This window comes from Saimiri boliviensis, chromosome 2 (genome assembly GCF_048565385.1).
Source record: "Saimiri boliviensis isolate mSaiBol1 chromosome 2, mSaiBol1.pri, whole genome shotgun sequence".
Classification (NCBI taxonomy): Eukaryota; Metazoa; Chordata; class Mammalia; order Primates; family Cebidae; genus Saimiri; species Saimiri boliviensis.
Window position 1 is genome coordinate 74,253,951 of NC_133450.1, and position 24,136 is coordinate 74,278,086.

The 24,136-nt window shown below is 55.3% G+C and overlaps 1 protein-coding gene across 2 annotated transcripts in view; it reads right to left on the reverse strand.

Annotated features, from left to right (window-relative positions):
* CCDC85C (coiled-coil domain containing 85C) overlaps positions 1–24,136 on the reverse strand; it is an 85,527-nt gene that overhangs the window by 17,592 nt on the left and 43,799 nt on the right. For both annotated transcript variants that reach the window (XM_010339639.3, XM_039469153.2), the window contains exon 2: positions 2,341–2,414. In XM_010339639.3, the coding sequence (XP_010337941.2) occupies positions 2,341–2,414 (74 nt within the window). The remainder of the gene's footprint in view (positions 1–2,340; positions 2,415–24,136) is intronic.

Below are 24,136 nucleotides of genomic sequence, written 5' to 3' on the forward strand. Positions count from 1 at the left end.
CAGGCTGGTCTCAAACTCCTGACCTCAAGTGATCCACCCACCTCAACCCCACAAAGGGCTGGGATTACAGATGTGAGCCACCAGGCCTGGCCGTGGCTCCTCTGGTTCTGCTGATGCCATGGGCTCTGGGGATGCCACCAGCTCCTAGAGCTTTTGTTGTGAGGCTCAAGGCCCTCCACTGCAGTGTGGCGACAGGGGCAGGAGACCACACAAGCACCAGGGGCCGAAGCCCCTCGCAGCACAGAGCTGCCCCTTTCAGGATGCTGGGTGTGTCCTGACACCACTTGCTGGGAGCCCGGGGTCCAGACCTCTGCCTGCTGCAGACGCCATGCTGAGGAAGAAGCTAGGGGTGCCACACAGAGACACAAGAGACACAACCACACGCCACACAGAGACACAAGCTCCTTCAGCCACCACTCCAGCAGCACGGCCTCACTGGGCTTCATCTGGGGAGAAAGCAAATTTCTGCTAAAGAAACGAAACACCTGAACTCCTCTGCACTGGATGATCTCTGAGTTCCGCACCCTGGTTTTATGTAGCAACATGCAGACAAAAGCAGGTTTCTGTTCTTAAAACCCTGTCCAACCGCCTGCAGCCAGCAAGCCTGTGTCCAGGCAAGGGCCAGCAGCTCCCCAGCCATCAGGGTCTCATGTTGGTACCCTGCAGGCCTGGCTCAGGGATGGGGATGTGAACAGAGCCCTGCTGCTACCCCCAGGGAGCAGGTCGGAGCAGGCCTGGGAGGGAGGGGGTCCTGGGCAGATCCAGCTCCTCCACGCTGGGGCTCAAGGCTGAAGCTCTCATCCGCCTCCACCTGTGCACAGGTAGGCTCAGGGCAGGTAGACATAGCTATGGTGGAAGCCCGAGCTTCGGCCACCCGAGCGTGGTCCTGACCCTCGTTCTGCAGAGCAGAAGCCACCTGCCAGCACCTGGAGGCAGGACTCCCTCGCCTACACACTTCGTGGGATGCTTTCCAAAGCAAAGGTCCCTGAGCCACGACCTTCCCCTGGTGTCACTTCTGCCTGCCGCTCCCACAGCCCACCCCACACACCCTCCTTAGCAACCGCCACGGCCCCGCCAGGCCCACATGGAAGGTTTACGTCTAGGGAGCCCCGCTCCACAGGCAGGTGAGACCCCAGCCCCGCCTGCCCCCACCTGCCCCCAGCAGCCCTGTGAAGCCAGCACCGCCTGTGGCCAAAGCCCTTCGCCATAGAACACCTGACAGCAAGGCATGAAATGACAAAAGCCAGCCTTGCAATTCAGAGCCTGGCTATGCGCTTGAGCATGTGTGGTGGGGGTGGGGGTGGAGGAGAGTTTGGAAGAAGCCGGATGAGGACGTGTACTCTCCTGAGTCCCGCCAGGCCCTGGGAACCTACCCCACATGGCCCACGCAGGGATGAAATGTGGGGATGACGTCCGTGGAAGCCGTGCTCCCTGCTGGGGCCGTAAGCCTCCCAGCAGCTGCCCAGTGGGCAGAGAGGGTGCCGTGGAATTCCTGAGCCAGGCAGTCAGCACCAAGCCTGGCTTGGTCACCTAGCAACGGGGCCAGGCAGCTGAGCCATCCCTGGGGTTGGTTCCCAGAGAAACGCTTTGGGTATCCCAGCCCGGCCACCCATAGCCCAGTGGGGAGAGCAGGGAGAGGGAGACTGGGATGAAGCCGGGGATGGGCCCAAGGGGTCGGAAGCTGAGCAGCTTGAGGGGTTGCCAAGCCAGCTAGACCCCAACACCCAAGCATGGCTGCCCACAGCCTCCTCTCAGCAGCCCCCACGCCTGCCCCACCTGCAGCAGGGAAAGCCCTTGTCCCGGCAGTCACAGGTCCCCTCCACACTCCAGTCACACTGAAGAGGCACAGCCCCTCACCCAACACTACCTCCCCCTGCAGCCAACGCCTCCCTGCTGTGCCCTTGCTGCTAGACTCTGCACAGGGGTAGCAGCCTCATCTGTCTGTGGGCAGGGCCAGGCCGAGGAGGGAGCAGGGGACCCCAGCCCAGGGAGGAACCAGCCAGTGAATCCAGCATGGCAAAGGCGGGAGGCTTCTGTGTGAGCCTGCCCCATCTCCTGCCTGGATCTGCCTGTCTGCTAGAGGAGTGAAGCAGCCCATTTCTTCACCAGCCGGATGTTGTCCCCAGGCAGCCCCCAAGGAGTTTGAATACTGGGTAGTCAGCCTGGAGGGCTGGAGGGAGGGCAGCCCAGAGGCATGGGAGCCAGGGATAGGCCCCTGACCCCACTTTCCAGGAGGTGACGGGGAGGGCATGGGTCCCAAGGGGAATGGTGCCCCGGGTGAGCTGGAGGGGTGGCGCTGGGACGCGGTCCTCAGGGCAACGCCACCCGCAGCTGGCCTACCTGTGCGAGGAGCTTGTCACCCTCCAGCAGCCTGACTTTGGTCTCCAGTTGCCTGATGTAGGTGGACGAGGGATCTGGAAGGATATGAGAGAAAGGGGGACATCAGACTCCAGCAGACTCCACCCCAGTGCACCACCCCGACTGGCCCCAGGGCCGGCCTGGAAAGTTTGGGTCTGAGGAGTCCCAACCTCAGCCAGGTGAGACCCCAGCCCTGACTGCCCTTGCCCGCCCTGGGGAAACAGCACAGCCTGCAGCCAAATCACCACCCCCAACCCGGCCCCACCATAGAGCATCAGACACCAACACACAACACACACAGGCCAGCCTTGCAGGACCCGCCCGCTACCCTCGCCAGGGGCCTCTCAGCTATTGTCAGAACCTTCAGGACCCATAGAAAGGTAAGGGGGTGGCTTCGCCAGCCTGCCCTGGAGCAATTCCTTCAGCTTCCAAGACGCTGAAGGCTCAAATGGAGCTCTCATAAGCACAGCCAGGCCGCAGCCCACCTCAGGGTCAGGGTCAGGGAGCCCCCTCCCCTACACCGTGGGGAAACAGGCTCCTGAACTTGCGGACTAGAATCAGCATCTGGATCCTTCAGTCCACCTGGCCTGATTGCCCAGGAGCTTCTCACAAGCAAAGTGTACCCATAGCATATGCCACAAGTGAGCGGCCACCTTCCCCACAGGACAGTTGGGCGCCCCCGAAAGACACCTCGTGGACCCCCCTCCCCCAGTCACATGTCACCAGGTTCCGAACTCAGGCCTATCGAGGCCCATCCGTGCAGACCATGGCTGCAGAGTGAAATTCACCACCCTCACCACACTGACCCTGCTTTCCAGTCACCCAGGAAAACAGGGAAAGATCCTGTCCCCACGCCCAGCCATCCCATCCCCCTGGTCCTGCCAGGTGAGACCCTAGCCAGGATGCCCAGGGCAAACCCTCAGGGCAGAGGGCTGGAGGAAGGGAGGGAAGGCAGGATCGGGACCCAGACCATGGGGGTGCCGGAAGACTACTCAGCAACAGCAGGTTTGGGAGGCAGAGGCAGGGGGGCAGCAAGGCCTGTCCCAAGCACCCCTGTGAGCAACGAAGACACCTGGTAAGGGATGGGCTATTAATGCCAGAGATCACCTGGCCCAGATGCAAGCCCAGACCCCATCTACCCCGATGGCTGTCCGCCCACCGGCCCACCCTACAACAGAACACAGGGTCTTCCCAGGTTCATGCCGCCGACCCTCAATCGCAGAAGCAGAGACATCAGCCCCTTTGACCACACACAGCCAGCTCTCGCCCTCATGACCACCTCAGGGCCAGGGATGGACTCTGCAGGTTGTTAGCATGCCTGGCCAGGCGAGGGCTTTGGTGCTGCCGGGGACAAGCCAGGACCACTGTGCCAACCACAGGACCAACGAAGCGTCTGTCTGCCCCAGCATGCCAATAACGGGATGCTCGGGAGCCCCCTACTCAGCCCTGGACCGGGCCCAGAGCCCAGCAGAGCCACTGACCCAGCCATGGGCAGGAGCAGGTACTGCAGCCCTGGCTGGCCGCACTCACTGTTGGGAACAGCGTGAACCAGCCTCCCCTCCTCCTCCAGCCCAGTCACCTCCCAGGAATGTGGGGCCTTCTAGAGAGGCGAGAAGGGCAGGGCGAGAAGGGCAGGGCAGCTCCCCAGCCAGGCCCAGCCTCCCCATTCTGCCAGGCAAGCCACTCCTCCCCTCAGGTGACCTCAGGGCCTCACACCTCACCAGCCCTGGTCCTGCCCTCCCTGGCCTCAGTTTACTCATCACTCTAGCAACCCTGACAAGCAGTTCCCATCCCCACCCCAAGCAAAGAGGTGTGGCGGGAAGAGGCCTCAGCATTCAGGGTGTGCTGGTCCCTCTAAGCATGGGAGATGGGCTCCCCAAACCTTCAGGTCCTATACCTTACCCACAGGAGGGCTCCCTGGAACAGCAGCTGGGAAGCAGTGACCAAGTAAACGGCAGAGATGTCTCCAGCTCCCTCACCTGCCAGAGCTAGGAAAAGAACGCTCAGTGACTGCAGACCAATGTGTGGTCTCCCCTGGGTGGAGTCGGGGGGGAGGGGTACCCACCGTGCCATGTGGGATGCATGGTACCCGCTGCATCTGGTGCCTTGCAAAGGACAAGAGGCCTCCGTTCTCATTTTCAGATGCAGAGGCCATGGGGAACAAAGCGTCCCCACCACCAGCAGTGAGCCTTCCAGCCCCTCTCCCCACCACGCAGGCCTACCCCACGGGTCAGGTTTTAGCCCCTTTGAGCACACACAGCGTGTTTCTGGCTGCCCCAGGCAGAGCTGACAGCCCCAGCCTTGGAGAGAAGCTGGCAGAGATTCAGAAAGACGACGCCGTTCCGGTTACGCTGCTGTCCTCAAGGCTCTCTGCAGCCAGTCCTCAGGCACAGGCACAGATGCAGGGGTGCTGCCCGCCACAGCACCCCATGGGACGAGGAGGACCCAGCCACTGTGTGTGACCAACAGCCCAAGACAGGCACTAACGTGTTCTCTGAGCTTCACGGACGCAGAACCATACAGGAGGTGGGTACACTTTCAGCCCACCTGCCCGGCTCTTCCAGTTCCCACAGGGTGAGCAAGGGCTCCCAGTGCTTGCCTCTCGGTTCACCCACAATCGGAGGAGGAGGCTGAAACCCGAGTCCACAGCAGTCCCATCAGCCTCTGCACCCTTGCTGGGTGCCCCTGCTCCTATCTGAGCAGTCTGCCCCCTCAGACACAACCGGGGTACCTCCCAGGAAGGGTTAAAGACACCGATCAGGCTGGCACATGGCATCAGGAGAAGGGACGCCGACAGGCCATCCCACAGTCACAGCAATGCCCCACAGGCCTACAGCTAGCACCTCACCTCAGGGCCCACAGGCCACCATCCTCCCCATAGGACCACCTGTAGGCACAGACAGGAGGCCACACCCATAGCCCCAGACCAAGGAGCTGCCCCTGACAAACCCATCTGTCCAGGTTGACTCCAAACCCCAAGCAGCTACGCAGAACAAAACACGCTGTAGACCACCAGCATCTGTTGGGTTTTTCTTTAAATTTTAAAATAACAATCTAACAGCCTTAAAAATATTTTAGACCATCAAGTAATTCCAACGGAATCTATTCTAAAGAATTAATTCTAAGCTGGGCATGGTGGCTCACACCTGTAATCCCAGCACCTTAGGAGGCTCAGGTGGGCAGATCACCTAAGGTCAGGAGTTCGAGACCAGCCTGGCCAACATGGTGAAACCCCATCTCTACTAAAAATGTAAAATTAGCTGAGCATGGTGGCAGGCACCTGTAATCCCCAGCTATTTAGGAGGCTGAAGCAGGAGAATTGTTTGAACCCAGGAGGCAGAGTTTGCAGTGAGCCGAGATCACGCCATTGCACTCCAGCTTGGGCGACAGAGCGAGACTCCATCTCAAAAAAAAAAAAGAATCGGGCCAGGTGCGGTGGCTCACGCCTGTAATCCCAGCACTTTGGGAGGCCGAGGCGGGTGGATCACGAGGTCAGGAGATCGAGACCATCCTGGTCAACATGGTGAAACCCCGTCTCTACTAAAAATACAAAACATTAGCCGGGCATGGTGGCGCGTGCCTGTAATCCCAGCTACTCAGGAGGCTGAGGCAGGAGAATTGCCTGAACCCAGGAGGCGGAGGTTGTGGTGAGCCGAGATCACACCATTGCACTCCAGCCTGGGTAACAAGAGCGAAACTCCGTCTCAAAAAAAAAAGAATTAATTCTAATGATGAAGAAAGCAGACTGTTAGAGTGGCCAAAACTGGAAATAACTATTTGTCCAACAACAGCTGAGGGTTCCACCCTATCATCATTAAAATGTTTAAAAAGAGTCTGTCTCCTAAACAATATGGAGAACACTTAAAATGCCAGTGGAAAGAACTGGACACAGAATGACACGTGCAACGGCTGGGACGATTAAAAATACCGACGCACTGACACGAATTCAAGAAGAAAGTCGACAGGAATGCTGACTGTGAGTGGCCCAGATGAGGGAACCAGTGGGTTTTTATTTGTTCACATCATTTCTCATTAATTTTCAAATAACGTACTTCTAATCTAGTTCTAAAATCCTCCTTTCAGAAAAAAAGAATGGCGGGGCACAGTGGCTCACGCCTGTAATCTCAGCACTTCGGGAGGCCAAGGCGGGCAGATCACCTAAGGTCAACAACGTTCAAACCAGCCTGGCCAACACGGTGAAACCCCATCCCCTACTAAAAATATAAAAATCATCCAGGCATGGTGGTGGGCACCTGTAATCCCAGCTACTCGGATGGCTGAGGCAGGAGAATTGCTTGAACCCAGGAGGTGGAGGTTGCAGTAAGCTGAGATCACGCCACTGTACTCTAGCCTGCGAAACAGAGCAAGACTCTTAAAAAAAAAAAAAAATAGGAGAATGGATTAAACTCTTGCACCTTCACATTACATGCATGGCCACCCACTGAAGCAACTGACATTTTAAACCCACCACCTCGACCCTCTTCCCGAATTCTGCTCCCTAGACTGGCTCTCCAGGCTGCCAGGAGCCAGCAAACCAGCATCTGTCACCCTGGGGTCAGGAGTAGGCACCCTACAGACAGGAAGAACAAGAGTGATCTGGGCCCTCCCAGGCGAGGGCTGAAGGGCAGGAGACCCCGGGAAGGGCCAGCTCCCAGGGAGGACAATCCTTCCCAGCAGCCTCAAAATTCATGATCCTGCTGGGCGCCTGCAAGCCCCAGTCTCTAGGAGATGAGCGTGTAATTAAATTAATCCCAGGGTTTACAGTAATGAGCGCTGGAGCCACAGGGGAGGGGACTTCATTTCCCAGCTTGGTTGCCTGCACGCAAAATGAGGGAGGCGACCCTAGGCTGGCCTGGCCAAGGGGTCCCCTAACCCATCTGGGGGCCATCGGACCAATTCTGGGGGATTCCTAATCCAACTGCCAACCAGGGAGGAGGGTGTCTCCCTACAATGTTGTTGTGTCCAGGAGCCAGACCTGAGCCCTCACCCCACCCTCTCCATGGATCCTTGGCTCCCATGAGGAGGGGGAGGGGGAAGCCGTGCAGCACAGAGGTGGGAGCCACAGCCTGCAGGTCCGCCAAGCCCTCCCCACCAGCCCTGTGCCAGCTGCATTCCAGGCACCCTGCGCTGGGTCCTGCCACTGGGTCCAAGGCTAACTGGCCTTCTGGGAAGCTGTGAGGCAGGGGGTGGGTGGTATTGCTCCCCCTGGCCTGGTTTTCACCCTGGCAAGATGATGTCACCTCACCTTCCCTCAGACTTTGCTGTATCCATCTGGGGGTCAGAAGCCTCATCCCATCACCTCCCTAACCTTCCTTTCCTCGCTCAGCACTTGGCACACAGTCAGCACTCAGAAAAGTCTGCAGCCCTAACAGGAACTCACCCTGCTGGGTGGGTCAAATCAGTCCCTGGAGGGACCTGTTCTTAGCTGCCTCCCCGGCCCCATCCCACCAGCTCCCACCATCTCCCACCAGCAGGAGTAGCTTCCGTGAGCTCCTCAGGAGTGCTCAGCCATGCATGCGACACAGCACTGCACACCCCGAGCCGGGGAACCACAGGCAAGGAGCTGCTGAGGCCGCAGGGGGCAGAGCGTCTGGGGCTCCAGGCACACGCTCCGTGCATCTGACTGCAGCGCCTGACGCTCCTGTCTCACACACGCCTCCCCATGGTCTTATATCTCAGGTTGGGTGCAGACTCAAGATGAGGAATCAACTTCACATGGCTTATGTGGGAGGCAACCCCAGGAAGCCCAGATAGAGGGGTGAAGAAGGGAGGCAGGGAAGGAAAGAAGCCAGTGGAAGGGGATTCCATCCTGCCAGTGAGCTCTAGGGCTCAGAGTCACCCCACCTGTCCAACGGCTCGCTGGGGGGTTATTAGTACCCTGGCACTGCCCAAGGGGAAAATGGACAGCAAGGGCTCCTGGGCAGAGCTGCAGGTGCTGGCAGGCGACACAGCCATGGGCTCAAAGCAGGAAGTGCTTCAGGGATCAGCGCCAGGCATCAGCAGTGTCTGCAACCGCTCAGGAAAAAATACGGTTTATCCTCTCTCCATAGGAGGAAGTGGGGGCTGGGGGTGAGGGAGCTGCAGTGACACACAGGGACACATGGTGACACGTCGTGACACACGGAGCCTGACTCTCCAGCTGCTGTGCACCCTCCCCAGGTCCCCACCAGCCCAGCCTCCCTTCCAGCCCCTCCCCCTGCGCAAGGCCCTACAGCATGGCCTCCCAGCGCTGGTCACTTTCTGCAAGGTCTGGGTACAGGCAGACTTGTGGCAGGTCATTAGCAGGAGACTGGCCACTCCAAGCCGCAGGCCTCCATCGGGGCTCATGCCCAGCAGCTCCATGGGACCTACACCAGACGGGTGACATTTCTGCTGTGTGGCGCAGCCGCTTGGCTGATTAAATCCCCTTCTCCTTCCACTTCATTAACAGGGGTCAGCTGCAGCCTCAGGGCTGGTGGCTCCATGGGGTGGAAGGGCCTCATTAAACAAACGTCCCTCCCACCAAGTGCAGAAACAGGTGCAAAGGTACACCAAGTACTGAAGGCAGGGCAGGGCCAGGGAGAACCGGGCTCCAGGTCTTAAGCCAATGCTCTTGGTACCATCAACTGCAGGGAGCTCCAAGCACCAGGGATGCGGACGGATATGCAGATTCCAGGAAAACACATCCATGACCACACGCATCTACCGAGCAGTAAGAGTGTGCCTTATACCCATTAGTGCCCAGTACTGCTCACTGTGAGGCAGGTGACCAGGCCCGTTTACAGAGGAAGAAACCAAGGGTCAGGGAGGCAAAGTGGCAGCCACAGACCCAGGGAGTGGCAGCCCCGAGGCTCTGGGTAGCAGCCGGCCTCCTCTTCCCAGGCAGTCCTCCCCATCCTCCAGCTCAGCACCACTCATGCTGGGCTGGAGGCAACAGAAGGGCCACACTGGCCACTCGTCCTGCAGCACCCCATGCTACCCACAGGCACTAGCCCTTGGCCATTGCTTCATCCCAAGATAGCCACCGCCAGCATGCCAGGCCCAGCTGGTCCTACGGCCGCAGGTTCCTGGCCGCCCTGCACCTCTGATGCATGAACACTCCCGGGTTTCTCCCCGAAAGGCCTGGGGCACTCTGTGGGTTCACCAGAGAGCCTTGTGAGCTTAGCCGGCAGAACCTGGGATGGCCCCATCTTCTCAAGGGACTTGGGAGACACTGAAACCCCAGGCCTGCCTACTCCCTGGATCCCAGCATCCAAAGGGTTGCCAAAGGAAGGGAATTCTTCTAGAGCAGAGAGAATCCTCTCATCTAATACTAAAAGGAGTTATCGATTTCATGAAAGTCCAGGCTACCAGTGGGGTGGTGAGTTCCCCATCACAGCGGGAGAGAAAGCAGGGACCAAATAGTCTCTGTTGGGGCAGAAGCCTCTGGAACAACGAAGGTTCCCAGTTTGGCACAAGAAGCTGCTTACCTACCCCAGGGCCAGAAGGGCTAACTCTGCTTCCCCAGTCCCCACGGGAACTGGTCAGGCAGAACAAAGGAAAAAAGGAATTCTCAGAGTGGGTGAGTCTGCCCAAGGTCACAAAGCCAGACACCCATAGGACCAGCGGGGGTGGGGGGTGGAGTGGGGCAGTGTATTATTGGTCAAGGCACATCCCTTCCTCTGAGGGACCCTCAGCCTAATGAAGGAGCTGCAAGAATAACCACATCTACTGCAAGGCAAAGAGTGGACTAAGAAGTGCAGCCCAGAGGAGAGGGGCAGAGAGCAGGGGTATGCTGACCTGGAGAAATCAGGGTGTCCTTCCTAAAGGAGGTGACACTCAAGGCGAGGACTGAAGAGCAAGCAGGACTCTGACAGACAGATTGTGAGGATGGGGGAGACGAAAGGCACATCTGAGCTGAGGGCACAGCCTGGGCAAAGGCAGGGAGGTGGAGCCACGACAGGTCCCGGTGCACCCGTGCTGCACCCCTGAGCCTCAGTGGCTGTGCCAATCCCAGCTGACACCAACTCATGGAAGGCATCAGAGCTCTGGGAGGGGCAGGCTGAATGTGAAACGGGCATTACTTATGGATGAAGGCAAGAGGGCTGGCAAGGGGCATCGGGTTCCTGGGAGGATACCTTTTGGTGGTGGCTGCGTGGAGCAAGGCGAGCCTCAGTGCCCACAGCCCACAAATGGGCATGCAGGGTGTTGCAGATGGAAGCAGCTGGCTGCAAGCTTAGCGATGCCTTCCAGTGCCCCAGGCATGGGAAAGAGTTCTCCCATCCACATGGGGCATAAAGAAGAGAACCATCTTCCCCATTCACACACATGCTGAGTACCCACCATATGCCAGCAAACACTGAGTATGCACAACCTCATCACACCAAGCTGATGAGGACATCCTGCTACTGCCACCGCTGTGTCATTGACAAGGTGCCTCAGACTCAGTGATGTCAGGCAGCAAGGCCAGGGCCACCTAGTGGGAACCTTGCAGGGCTGGGATTTGAACCTGGGTCTGTCTACAGCCAAGGCTCTTTCCATCTAACTTGCAGCTTCCACACCAGCCCTGGAATTCCAGTGCACTGGCCCTGGGCCTCTCAGGATATCATCACCATGGTTATCAGGACTGCTCCTGCTAAGCTTTGCCTGGCAAGGAGGCACAGCAACTTTCACCTACTCCCCCCACAAAGAGATCGAGGTTCTGAGGGGCTTCATAACCACTCAGTCACAGAACTTACAAAAACAGAGCTGGCAGGGTGTGGCTCACACCTGTAACCCCAGCACTTTGGGAGGCCGAGGCAGAAGGATCACCTGAGGACAGGAGTTCAAGACCAGCCTGACCAACATGGAGAAACCCCATCTCTACTAAAAATACAAAAGTAGCCGAGTATAGTGGTGCATCCCTGTAATCCCAGCTACTCGGGAAGCTGAGGCAGGAGAATCACTTGAACCCAGGAGGCGGAGGTTGTGGTGAGCCGAGATCACGCCCTTGGGCAACAAAAGTGAAATTCCATCTCGAAAACAAACAAACAAATAAAACGAGGACTAAAATCTGAAGGATGTAAGGGGTGTGTGTGTGTGTGTGTGTGTGTGTGTGTGTGTGTGTGTTCCCACAGCCAGGTCTCTTCCAGACAACCCACCAAGGCAGGGGATGGGTTCTGGGAGACTGCCTGACTCCCCTCCTCTCCCAGAGCAGAAATTCTCTTCACCACATAAGGTGACTTTCAGGTCCCAGGTTCCAGGAAGCGTCACTGTGAACTCGATGACCCTTGACCCATCTCTCCTCCGCAACCTCCCCTCCAAGGGCACCAGATAAGCCCCCAGCCCCAGATGTGAAAAGACTTGATGTGAGTGAGGTTTTCAGTCTGCGCCAAAGACCCCCCAGCTTCTGAGGCTCGCCAGGTCACACATGGCCTGCAGGCTGGCACCAGCCCCTCCTGAGATCCACCTCCACACCTGGAGACGCAGGATCATGGGAACTTAATGTCCCACCTCGCGGGTGTGTGCAAAAACAGAGCTGCCATGACCGGAGCCCCACCCTCTCCATCTCACACTCCCACAGCCAGATTAGAAATTACACATGCCAAGGACACCCTTCCCAGTGCCTACGGGAGAACGAAGTAGGTAGAGAAGAGGAAAACGGATGGCTGCCCTAATGAGAATGAAATCTCCTGGTGCTGGCCGGTCAGCCTTCCCTGATGAGTGCACGTCTGTCCTCTCGGTGCCATCTGTCCCCTCGTGGGCTGCTCTGCTCTGGGCTGGGGACTGCCACATATCAACTGCCTGCTTCTCCCTAGCTTCAGGGGCCACTGAGCACCCAGCATTTAATTCCAGGAAAAGCCACAAGGCTTCCCAAGGGCACTGAAATCTGGAGGGAGCTGCTGAATGGGAAGGCCGGCTCTGACTCCACTCATCTAAAACGTGCCCTACTTTGGATCTGCCTGGGAGTCCCCAGGGTTCTCCATCCGCTGCTGGGGAAGCCTGACAAGCCAAATGAAAACAGTGTAATTGCTTCAACTATGGGAACAAGGAGACAAGAATTCCTTCCCTGTGCCTTCCATGTCTGCGCGCATCTGGAAATTGACCCGTGCGTGTACTGGGGATGGCGCAGGTGTCGGCACTGCTAATGCCCATCACACCCCCACCCCCACCAACCCCAATTTCACTGTTAAGGTTGGGAATCAGTGACAGATCTGGACTGCGTGCAGAGATCAGTGAGTCCTGCCCGGGAGAGACATCTCACCACACAGCAGCCACATCACATTCAGTCTGCGGTTCCCAGCACCAGACTGAAAGGTACACCCTCCTGGCTCCCTGGAGAGCTTTTAAAATCTGATCTCTTCCCCTGAGATAACTGAATTGGACTCTCTAGAGAAGGGACCTGGGCATCACTCTGCATCTTAAACACCCTGTGGATGATTCTAACACACAGCTCTGTGGCCACTGTTCCAATCGTTTAGCTCCTGGCCTCCCCCTGCGAGGGACCCTGCACACTCCTGCCCCTGAGTATTAATTAGTGGAGCTGAACTCTGAGCAAATGCAAGCTAGAGGGATTATGATGCAACTAATCGCGCAGGACTGAAGTCTGCAGGGAGGGGAGAATAAACAATCTTTATCAAGACCCAGAATGCAGGAGCCAAGCCTCTCGGTAACTTAAAGGGGAGACCTTTGCTGGCTTCAGGAGAAAGTGCATGGGGGTTGCTTTCATCACTACTTGTCAACCAAATCTCCACCAAGTGCCAGGCTCTGTAGGAGAAGCTAGGGGGCCAGGATGACGCCCTCCGCCCACAGTTCTGCCCCAGAACCCGCTTTCAGCAGAGTTGGTAAGAACAGTGGGGAGGCATGGGAGGGGTGGGACATCTCAGCCACGTGCAGAGATGGGAGGTGCAGCAGGTGGAGGCGGCAGACGAAGCAGGGAAATCCAGGCGTGGCTGGGTCACCACAGTACTGGAAGAGCGGCCGGCCGGGGAGAAGGAACTTCATCTGCGGTGAGTGGCAGCAGTGAGAATCCAAAGTCCTGCAGCGAGAGAAGGAGGGGGCTCTGGGCGGTTCCATCTGGCAGCAGCAACACATCTGGTGAGGACTGAAAACAAGAATCAATCCTCACCAGCCAGGTGGTAGGATTCCTATGGCAATGGGAGTTCAGAGAAGACAGCCCTATGTGAACCAGACTCTACAGGGAAGATAACACAGCCATGTGGAAGGGCAAGGTAGATTCCAGAAAAGACCCACACGCATGGTATATGGCCAGGGTGATGGCGGGGAAGGAACGGAGTGCTTTGTGAATGGGGCTGCAGCCGCAACCAGCTGTCCACTCAAAAAACAGTAAAACTCCATCTCAGCCTCACACCACATACAGAAAGCCATTCCAGGTAGGTCAGAGAGTTGTATGTGAAAAACTATTTTGAGCAGGCACAGTGGCTCAGGCCTGTAATCCCAGCATTTTGGGAGGCCAATGTGGGAGGATCGCTTGAGCCCAAGAGTTCAAGACCAGCCTCAGTAACATAGCAAGACCCCATTGCGATTGTTTTTTGTTGTGTTTTTTTTTTTTAAATTTTAAACTTGGGCTTTTCTGAGGTCAGGGATGGTGGCACATGCTTGTAGTCTCAGCTACAGGAGGCTGAGATGGGAGGATCACTTAAAGCTAGGAGTTCTAAGCTGTGGTGTGTGATGATCACGCCTGTGAATAGCCACTGCACCTCAGCCTGGGCGACGTAGCAAGCTCCCATCTCTAAAAATGAAAAGTAATAAAATTATAAAAACGGCAAACTTTTCTTATACTACAGGAAAGAAGTGAGACACCAAGAATCACATGTCGTATGTTTCTATTTTTATGAAGTGTCCAGAATAGGTGGATTCATAAGGGACGAAGTGGATGAATGGTTTCCAGGGGCTGGTACAGGCAAGGAGGGGACAAGGGGTGACTGCTAATGGAAATGGGGTTCCTTTCTGGGGCGACTAAAATGATCTGGAATTAGAGTGGTGATGAGTGTGCGACTCTGTGACTATACTGAAAACCACTGGATTGGTCAGGCGTAGTGGCTGACGCCTGTAATCCCAGCACTTTGGGAGGTCGAGGCAGTCGGATCATCTGAGGTCAGGAGTTTGAGACCAGCCTGGCCAATGTGGCAAAACCCCATGTCTACTAAAAATACAAAAATTAGCCAGGCATGGTGGCTTGCGCCTGTAGTCCCAGCTACTTGGGAGGCTGAAGCAGGAGAATTGCTTGAACTCAGGAGGCAGAGGTTGCAGTGAGCTGAGATCACGCCGTTGCATTCCAGCCTGGGTGACAGAGCAAGACTCTGTCTCCGAAGGAAAAAAAAAAAAAAAAAAAAAAAAAAAAAAACCATGGGACTGCATACTTTCATATATACGTGTGTGTATATGTATATATACACTCTGAAGTCTGCAGGGAGGGGAGAATAAACAATCTTTACCAAGATCCAGAATGCAGGAGCCAAGCCTCTCGGTAACTTAAAGGGGAGAACTTTGCTGGCTTCAGGAGAAAGTACATGGGGGTTGCTTTCATCACTACTTGTCAACCAAATCTCCACCAAGTGCCAGGCTCTGTAGGAGGAGTTGGAGGGCCAGGATGATGCCCTCCGCCCACAGTTCTGCCCCAGAACCCGCTTTCAGCAGAGTTGGTAAGAACAGTGGGGAGGCATGGGAGAGGTGGACATCTCAGCCATGTGCAGAGATGGGAGGTGCAGCAGGTACACACACACATATACATATAACACATGTTTGGTTTGTGAATTATATCTCCATAAAGCTATTATTTTAAAACACAGAGAATGTATAAAAATAAAAACTTGAGCTTTCAGGTACAAAAGGATTTCTTCATCAAGGAACCAAAATAACAAACCATGAAGGGAAAGAATGTCAAACCCAACTATGTGAGTATCACAAACCCTGCCAGACAGCAGATAGGTGGCAGAGTTGGGTGACAGGCTGCCACCCGGGAGAAGCTATGAGTGATCCCTTCCCAGACAAAGGATTAGACACAGAATCCCTAACATCTCATGGAAATCCATGAGACGGGGCGGAGGTCTAGGAAGAGGTGAACCACAAAAGATGAAGCCTGGGTGGCCAGGAAGTGTGAGGAGACGCCCAGCCACAAGTGTCATCAAGGAAACGGCAGTTCCAACAATGAGATGCCACTGGATTGGCGGACACTACAAAGTGGTCATGCTGTGTGACGGCGCGCACATGAGAAGGGCCGGACAGGGGATACTGATCATCGGCGCGGTTGATCAGACGCAGCCTGGCGTGGTTTCCTACAGCTGAAGATGCTCACACCCTTGAGAAAGCCCAACGAGACAGGCACAAGACCATGTCTGCCAACACCAGCCGTACCAGTGAAAAACTGTAAACCACCCAAATGTCCTCCCCAGGAGACCAGATACACTGTGGTTTAACCCAACAATGAAATACTGTAGCAAGATAAACAGGAGCAAACTAGAGCCAGGCAGAAAGGCACGCCCCTGTGGTCCTAGCTACTCGGGAGGCTGAGGCGGGAGGTGTGCTGGAGCCCAGGAGTTTGAGTCAAGCCTGGGCAATCTAAAAAGACCATCTCTAAAAAGTAAAAGCAAAAAAAAACAAAACAAAAAGATGAACCAAATACAGTCACACCTATCCATAGGAATACATCTCAAAAACACGGTGATGATGGGGAGCCAGTCACCAAGGGACACGCAGTGCAATGCCATTTCTATAAAGTCTGAAAACCTGCAAAACATCCTCACATTGTTAGAGGCTTGCCAGGCAGAAGAAATTTTTAAAAACTGCACGAGAATGCTGAGCTCCAGCTTCTGGGCCGCAGCGCTCTCTGGGAAAAGCAGGGGGAGGGAGGAGGATAACACACGGGGTGCCTCCGCTCCACCTGCCAAGCTTGATTTCTTAAAAGGCAAAGATCTGAAGCTAAAATGCTTTATTGCTGACAATGTGATAAAGGCGGGCTGCAGAGTAATCTTGGTCTCATTATTCTCCAAGCTCATTGCTTTTTATATATTTCTTAATAAGCAGCAAGTTAAAGGAAGAAAGTCTGGGCGGCACAACAGCCGTTCTAGAAAAGATGCTGGAAACTCCTGATGTCCTACTGTCCCCTCCCCAGGTCCCCATTCCCGGGCTGCATATGGAAACCCCACAGACATTCCCAGCAGTGACCTCCCAGCCACTGAGAGCCCCGGGGAGATGAGGGGTTCACAGGGTCTGGCTGGAAAGCAGGAAGTCGCCTAGCGGTAGGAAGCCACCTACCAGCACACAGTGGCCAGAGTAGGCCTCCTCTTTGCCCCAACCTGCTCTGTGACCTCGGACAAGCCCCTTCCCTTTCCCAGGCCCCAGATAAATGAGGGCAGGAGGCCCAGACAACTCAGGACTCAGAAGGCAGGACAGGAACACGAATGGGTCTCCCACTAGACAGTGTCCCCGAAATTAGGCAGAGCAGTGTGGACACGCCCGGTTAGAAGCGAGATAGACTCAGTTTGAGGATAGCAAATTGGGCTTCCCGTGTTTCACATAAAACTAACAGCAGGGTGATTGTTGACCAAAATGGCCATCAACAAGCCCAGCTTAATGATGCCATCCTCCCAGAGATCCTGGGGAGGACGCATTCTTCAAGCCGTGGAGAAGGACCAGCTCCTTTCATGCACAGGGCATGTTGCAAGAGGAGATAATTGGTGCTGAGCAATGCAAACACCACAAGCTGTGAGCCCGTGAGGGCCGCTGTGATTTCTGTTCAGAAGAGGCAGTGTAGCATGGTGGAAGAAACTGGGTCAGGAGTACCAGCCCTGGCAGCACTCTCCATGCCACACTGGGCCTTAGCTTCCCCAAATGACAACATAAGGGCTTTGTTCTGGATAAAGTTCTCAGCCTAGGCTTGTGAACCATAGTCAGCAGAATAACCACCCCTCAAACATGCCCCTAATTCCCAGGATCTGTGAATGGTACCTGACCTGGCAAAAGGGACTTTGCAGATGAGATTAAGGTTATGGGAACTCAAAACGAGGAGAGCAGTCTGGATTATCCAGGTGGGCCCAATCTAACTGAATGAATGTTTAAAAACAGAGAGCCGGCCGGGCGCGGTGTCTCAAGCCTGTAATCCCAGCACTTTGGGAGGCCGAGGCGGGTGGATCATGAGGTCAAGAGATCGAGACCATCCCGGTCAACATGGTGAAACCCCGTCTCTACTAAAAATACAAAAAATTAGCTGGGCATGGTGGCACGTGCCTGTAATCCCAGCTACTCAGGAGGCTGAGACAGGAGAATTGCCTGAACCCAGGAGGCGGAGGTTGCGGTGAGCCAAGATCGCGCCATTGCACTCCAGCCTGGGTAACAAGAGTGAAACTCTGTCTCAAAAAAAAAAAAAAAAAAAGAGAGCCTTTCCCCGCTGAGCTCAGAGGGAGATGTGGCCATGGTGGGATAGCCAGTGTGCAGATAAGCGAGTGAATGAGCAGGTGAATGAGCAGGTGAGTGTGCGGGTGAGTGAGCAGGTGAGTGTGCAGGTGAGTAGGTGAGTGTGCAGGTGAGTGTGCAGGTGAATGAGCAGGTGAGTGTGCAGGTGAGCAGGTGAGTGTGCAGGTGTGCGGGTGAATGAACAGGTGAGTGTGCAGGTGAACAGGTGAGTGTGCAGGTGAGCAGGTGAATGAGCAGGTGAGTGTGAAGCTGAGCGTGCAGGTGAGTGTGCAGATAAGCAGGTGAGTGTGCAGGTGAATGAGCAGGTGAGTGCAGGTGAGCAGGTGAGTGTGCAGGTGAGTGAGCAGGTGAATGAGCAGGTGAGTGTGCAGATGAGCAGGTGAATGAGCAGGTGAGTGTGCAGGTGAACAGGTGAATGAGCAGGTTAGTGTGCAGATAGGCGGGTGAATGAGCAGGTGAGTGTGCAGGCAAACGTGCAGATGAGCAGGTGAATGAGCAGGTGAGTGTGAAGGTGAGCAGGAAGGTGAGTGTGCAGTGCAGATAAGCAGGTGAGTGTGCAGGTGAGTGTGCAGATGAGCAGGTGAGCGTGAAAGTAAGCAATCAGGTGAGTGTGCAGATAAGCAGGTGAATGAGCAGGTGAGTGTGCAGGTGAGGGTGCTGGCTGTGAAGATAGGAAAGGGCAGAAGCTGGAAAGGCAGGAAAGTGGGCTCTCCCCTCTGGCCTCTGGAAGGGAACGCAGCCCTGCTGACACTTCGATTTTGGCACTTCTGACCTTCAGCACTGTAAGAGAATAAATTTGTGTTGCTTAGGCCACCAAGGTTGTAGTCACGTGTGACAGCAGCCATAGGAAACCAACACAAAAACTAAAAGTCATGGCTGTGTGACTTTAGGTTACCTGCTTAGCCACTTGGAGCCTTGGTTTCACTTAAAAATGAGATAAAAACCCAACCTTGGGAGGCTGCAGTGCAGACTAGGAGAGGATCAGCTCTGGAAGCCCTGACACAGGGCCAGGACTTGGCAGATGCTTCACAAAAACTGCCCTGTCCTCACACTGCTCACACTCTGACTGTCCACCCTTGATGGGAAGGAAGGGAAAGCTGAGGCCTGCAAGCTGCCCTCTGAGCTGAGATACCAGCACCAGCTGACCGTGGGGACAGCAGTACCATGCCAGGTCTGGGGTGCCCAGGCCACATTCCTCCTCCCTCGCATGACTGCTCACCCAGGCCCAGCTCGACCAAGCCACTGGCACCAGCCTCCATCACCAATCCAGCAAAGGCCAGCACATCACTGCCAGCGCTACCCAATGTGCGCATTCACACTGCAAAGTGACCTGAAGCCAATGTGGTATCATTCACACAGCACACGGCCTCTTCTCTAAAGTGGAGGTTTTGTAGAGCATGAAGTACTGGAACCATGAACTGGGTGTGACATAGTGACAAACTAAGGTCTGGGCTGGCTGCATGTGTTGGGCAGGAGTGTCTCTGCCCAAGCCTCGGTGTCCCCTCAGTCCAGTAGGGCTAGGTCAGACTCTCCAGACCCCCCCAAAGGGCCATGCCCCTGAAAGTGCCCTTCTGGAGACGCTCTCCAGACCCCCCCAAAGGCCATGCCCATGACAGTGCCCTTCTGGAGAGGCTTGGCCAGTTGCAGGTGCTGACACTGACGGCGCTGTTGGTGTCTGAGGTGCAGGAGGGGGTGCCAAGCCAACCAGGCCCTCCCTGTCCTGTCACCGGGTCATGGCTCAGCTGCCAACAATCCATAGGCCAGACTGCCTTTTTCCCCAGTAAATGCAGCTGGAATCATCGCCCTTTGGACCCAAGGTTCTCCCCACAAGGGGGCCACAAGCTTCCAGGGCTCAAGGGTCATCTGCTCGCCTTGGGCAAGGCTTGGAAAACTTGTGCTTCCTGTATGGCTCTTGGCACGATGACATCACTGGATGGCCTAAAATAGGACTGACAGGCCAGGGACTTGGTTACCAGGCCACTGGCCTGGGGGTGTGGCCCTCCATAGGACAAGGACCTGAGGGTCCCCTGGCAGAGCCAGACAGAAGGTAGAAGAGGCCTGGGGTCAGCTGGGCCTCTCTGTAATCACAGAAACACTTGTCTCACATCACAGCTGTGTGACCATGCACCAGTGACTGACCATCTCTGAACCTCTCATATTCTCATCTGTAAATGGAAGGATGAGGCCCCCTCACTGGGCTACTGAGAGGATGCTGGAAGGATTCCAGAACACCAGGCCTGATCACTGTAGCTCAGGACATGGGGAAAGGAATGTCACAATCTTCTTGCAGGCCCTTCCAAAGTCTTCACAAGCACCAACTCTGGGTTCAAATCCCACATGGGCCACTAATTCCCTGTGTGGCTCTTGCATACGTGGCATCCCTCAGCCTTGGCAGCGCCTCTGTGAAGGGAGGCTGTTCAATGACTGCATGCCGAGCCCCCAAGGGCACAGATGAGAAGCCCCTCACAGAAGCCCAGGGCTGGGCTGAGCACCTGAGGGCGGGGACAGGGCAAGGACCCGGGGCTGAGGGAGGGTCCATCCACAGGAACAGTTCCCCTGGGCTATGCTGGGGACAGTACCCTCTGCCCATGACCTCCAGAGATGGGCTCAAACTTGGGGGACAGAGGAACCAGGGTCCTGCCTCTCCCATCCCAGGACGCCACCAATGCTGCACTCCGGGAAAGTGCAGGTGGCAGGAGGGACAGGACTGAGTCTTGCTGTCAGAGCTGCTGCAGCTCCTCTCCCCGCCACCCAGTGTGGTCGTGATCTGCTTGCTCCGTGATCTGTCTACACTGCTTTTCTGCCTGAACCCTCCAGAGCCACCCACCCTAGCTTCAGTCCCCTCACCCCATGCCCTCAGCCTGTACCCTCAGCTCCAGTAACTGAAGGGGACTGTGACCATCCCAATACACAGGCTCCTCCAGGGCACTTCTAACCAAGTCCGTCGTGTCTAGGGAGATACAACCCCGCCCAGCCTTGGCCACCATGGCAGGCAAGGCCTTCGCCTGAGTGTGCCCGCCTGGCACAGTAGCAAGGCCTGGCACTGGAGTGTGCATGCCCCTCTGCAGGCTCCTGCAGGGCTGCATCTGGCACGGCGTGATCTGCAGCCTCAGCGTCATGGCAGGCAGGCGGGGATTACGGCACACTGGCACCCCGCACATCACCGCATGCTGCCTGAGCAGGTGACAGCAAGAACCATTAGCCTTGCCATCAAATGAGGACCCTGGCCAATGGGAAGCAAGCATCCGCTGACCCAGGCCTGACCTGGTCCCTACGCAGGCTCAAGCTCCTCTTCTCGGGCCACTCCAGCCTTTCTGCAGGATCAACACCCAACGGGGCTTTCGGAGAAGCAAACAGGCATGCCTGAAGTCCCGCCGTGAAGCTCGTCATCATAAAGGGGGCAAGGGGCACCCACAGCAAGGGGCGTAGAGTCCACAATTCCTGGTCCTACCATCTCCTTGCTGTGTGACTCTGAGCAGGTTTCTTTCCCTCTCTGGGTCCCAGAACGCCTCTCTGTACAATAAGAGAGTTGAGAGCTTCCAAGGACCCTGTTGGCACAGGTGAGCAGAGATGGACACAGGCCCATGGAGGCCTCAGGTTTGGTGCCTGCCCACAAGACTGTGTTTGTTTAAGAAAGATACAAGCAAGAACAGACTTGAAGGTCAGGGGAGAGCCAGTGCCAGGATGAGGTCAATGTTTGGTTACTAATGAGAACAAACAGGCCTCAGTCCTGCAGAGGATGGGCCTTGCTGGAAGTGAGGCAGGCAGGGCAGGGTGCTGGGGAGCCTCCCTCTGTGTCATCACACCCACAGGTGAGAGGTGACAGTCCAGCTGCTGAGAACCGCCCCACTGCCAACTCCTAGTCTCAGCAGGGGGGATGGCACGGGACCTTAGAGCCTCATGGGATGGGACAAGTGGGCCTTAAAGGTCAGCCTGTCCCTACCTATCCTACCAGCAGGGCGACCTTAGGACTTTAGGGTGTCTGCTGGCTTGTCCAAGGTTACAGGTCAAGTGAGTGGCATGGCCAGGGTGACGGCAAGTACCTTGGCCCCGCCCACGGCCATCCTACAAGTACACACACTGTGGCCTTCAAATCTCTTCTCCTCCCCAGCACACGGCCAGTTTTTCTCCCAGGCCAAGTGGCAATAATGATAAGAGCCAGGGATTACAGCCCTGTTGGATGAAATAAAAATCCTTGACTCCACGCTGATAAAAAAGCATCCATACACAGGTCACTGAGGGAGAAGAGAAGCTGCCCTCTCAGGAGAAGGCCAAGTACTAAGCGTGGAAGGAGGTGGAAGGACGGGAGAGGTCAGAAAATCAGTGTCGCCGCCAACAGACAGTTAATCAGCGGAGGATGAGACAAGTGCGTGTCTGTCTGATAGAGATCAAGACATCTGCCTGTCTCCAAGGGCCTCCGGCAAACCAGTTACAATTTACAGAGATGTGAACACTCAGCTTACAATGGGGGACCCTCCTAACCCGAGTGATCAAGTTTACACCCTAAGACACACACCTCAGATGCTCCTGATCAGACACAAGTGTCTTGTGGGCTGTTCTTACCCAAAACGCATAGCCTGAACCTAATGACACAGAAACATCAGACAGCCCGATCGGCTGATCTTCCACCAAAAATCCGGTCTGTACCGTCAGTGCCGTTCGAAAAACGTCAACGTCAAAGAAAGATTGAGACGCAGTTTCAAATAAAGGAAAGCTAAACGGAGAATGGACCACATGTGATCCTGCATTAGAAAATAGTCACTCAGGCCAGGTGCTGTGGCTCACCCAGCACTGAGACGCCAGGGAGTAAGGATCACTTGAGCCCAGGAGTTCAAGACCTGCCTGGGCAACAGAGCAATGTCCCATCTCTACAGAACATTTTTTAAATTAGCCAGGCTTGGTGGTGTGTGCCTGTAGTCCCAGGTACTTGGGAGGCTGAGGTGGGAAGATCGCTTGAGCCCTGGTGAGGTTGCAGTGAAATACAATCACACCACTGCACTCCAGCCTGAACCATAGAATGAGACCCTGTCTCTTAAAAAAAAAAAAAAAAATTGCTCTAGAGCATCATATTGAGGTAAGTGTTAATAGTATCAATGTTAAAAGTTCTAATACTGATCACTGCGCTATCACTATGTTACATTAAAGTTCTCACTTTTTTTTGAGACAGGGTCTCACATTGTTGCCCAGGCTGGAGTGCAGCAGTATGATCATGGCTCCCTTGAAACCCTGAACTCCCAGGCTCAAGCAGTCCTCCCACCTCAGCCTATCAAAGAGCTGGAACCACTGACATACATCACCACACCCAGCTAATTTTTATTTTTACCTTTTTGTAGCAACAGGGTCTCACTCAGGGTCTTACTGAGGCTGATCTCAAACTCCTGGCCTCAACCAATCCGCCCACCTCAGCCTCCCAAAGTTCTCGGATTACAGGCGTGAGCCCCTGTGCCTTTTCTTAAGAAATCTGTACCAAGGTGTTTCATGTGAAAGGGGTGTGTTAACTCTAACTTCTCTAAAATAGTTCAGAAAAAAAAAAAAAGGCTGAGAGAGAGAATGACAAGCAGTGAGGCCAAATAAGTTGGCAAATCGAAATGAAAAATGAATGCTATGCCAGCACCTTTTGTACATTCTTGCCACTTTTCTCTAAGTTTGAACGTATTTCAAAGGAAAAGAAAAACCTTCACCTCCATTTATAGAACCACGTGGGAGGTGTTATGCTAAGCACTTTACCTCTGTTACCTTCTCAGATCCTCACAGTAACCTTCAGAGAATAATGCAATTATTCCTGTTGAAAAGTGGGGAAACTGAGGCTCACAGAGATGTAGATACTCACTTAAGATCACAAAGCAGAAAATACCGTAGCCGGGATTTGAACCCAAAGCTCTTCCCCAAGGCTCAGGCTCTCATTCACCAGGCCAGCGCACGTGGTCTCAGAGATCATCTACCAGGTACAGCCCAGGCTGTTCTGGGCTGGAGGAAGTCAAGGGCACCTGAGGGAACTCCTCAGCCACTGCCTGGCTCGCTCTGTGACCCTGGACAGGTGAGCTCACCCATCTCCCTGTCTGTGCCATTTCCTCATCTGGAAACAAGGGGGTCATCTAGGGCCCATCTTTAAACCTCTGCCAGGCCCAAGGCAGAGGCTGTGTCTGGCTCTTCACCAAGTCACTTGTGGGCCCAGCAGAGGTGAAGGCAGGCTGGAAGGAGACAATGGCTCAGAGAAGGAATGCCCAGGGTACAGGTGGCTCACACACGCCTACCCCAGTGGTGTTCCTCAGAGATGCCTCCAATAGAATGCACCCCAGGCAGCCTTTCCTAATTCCCTCTCCAAATGAGGGCTCCCGAAGTCCAGGGGGAGGGTGAGACGTTCTCTTCAATGACTAGCCAAGAACCATGTTTCTCTCGTCAATGC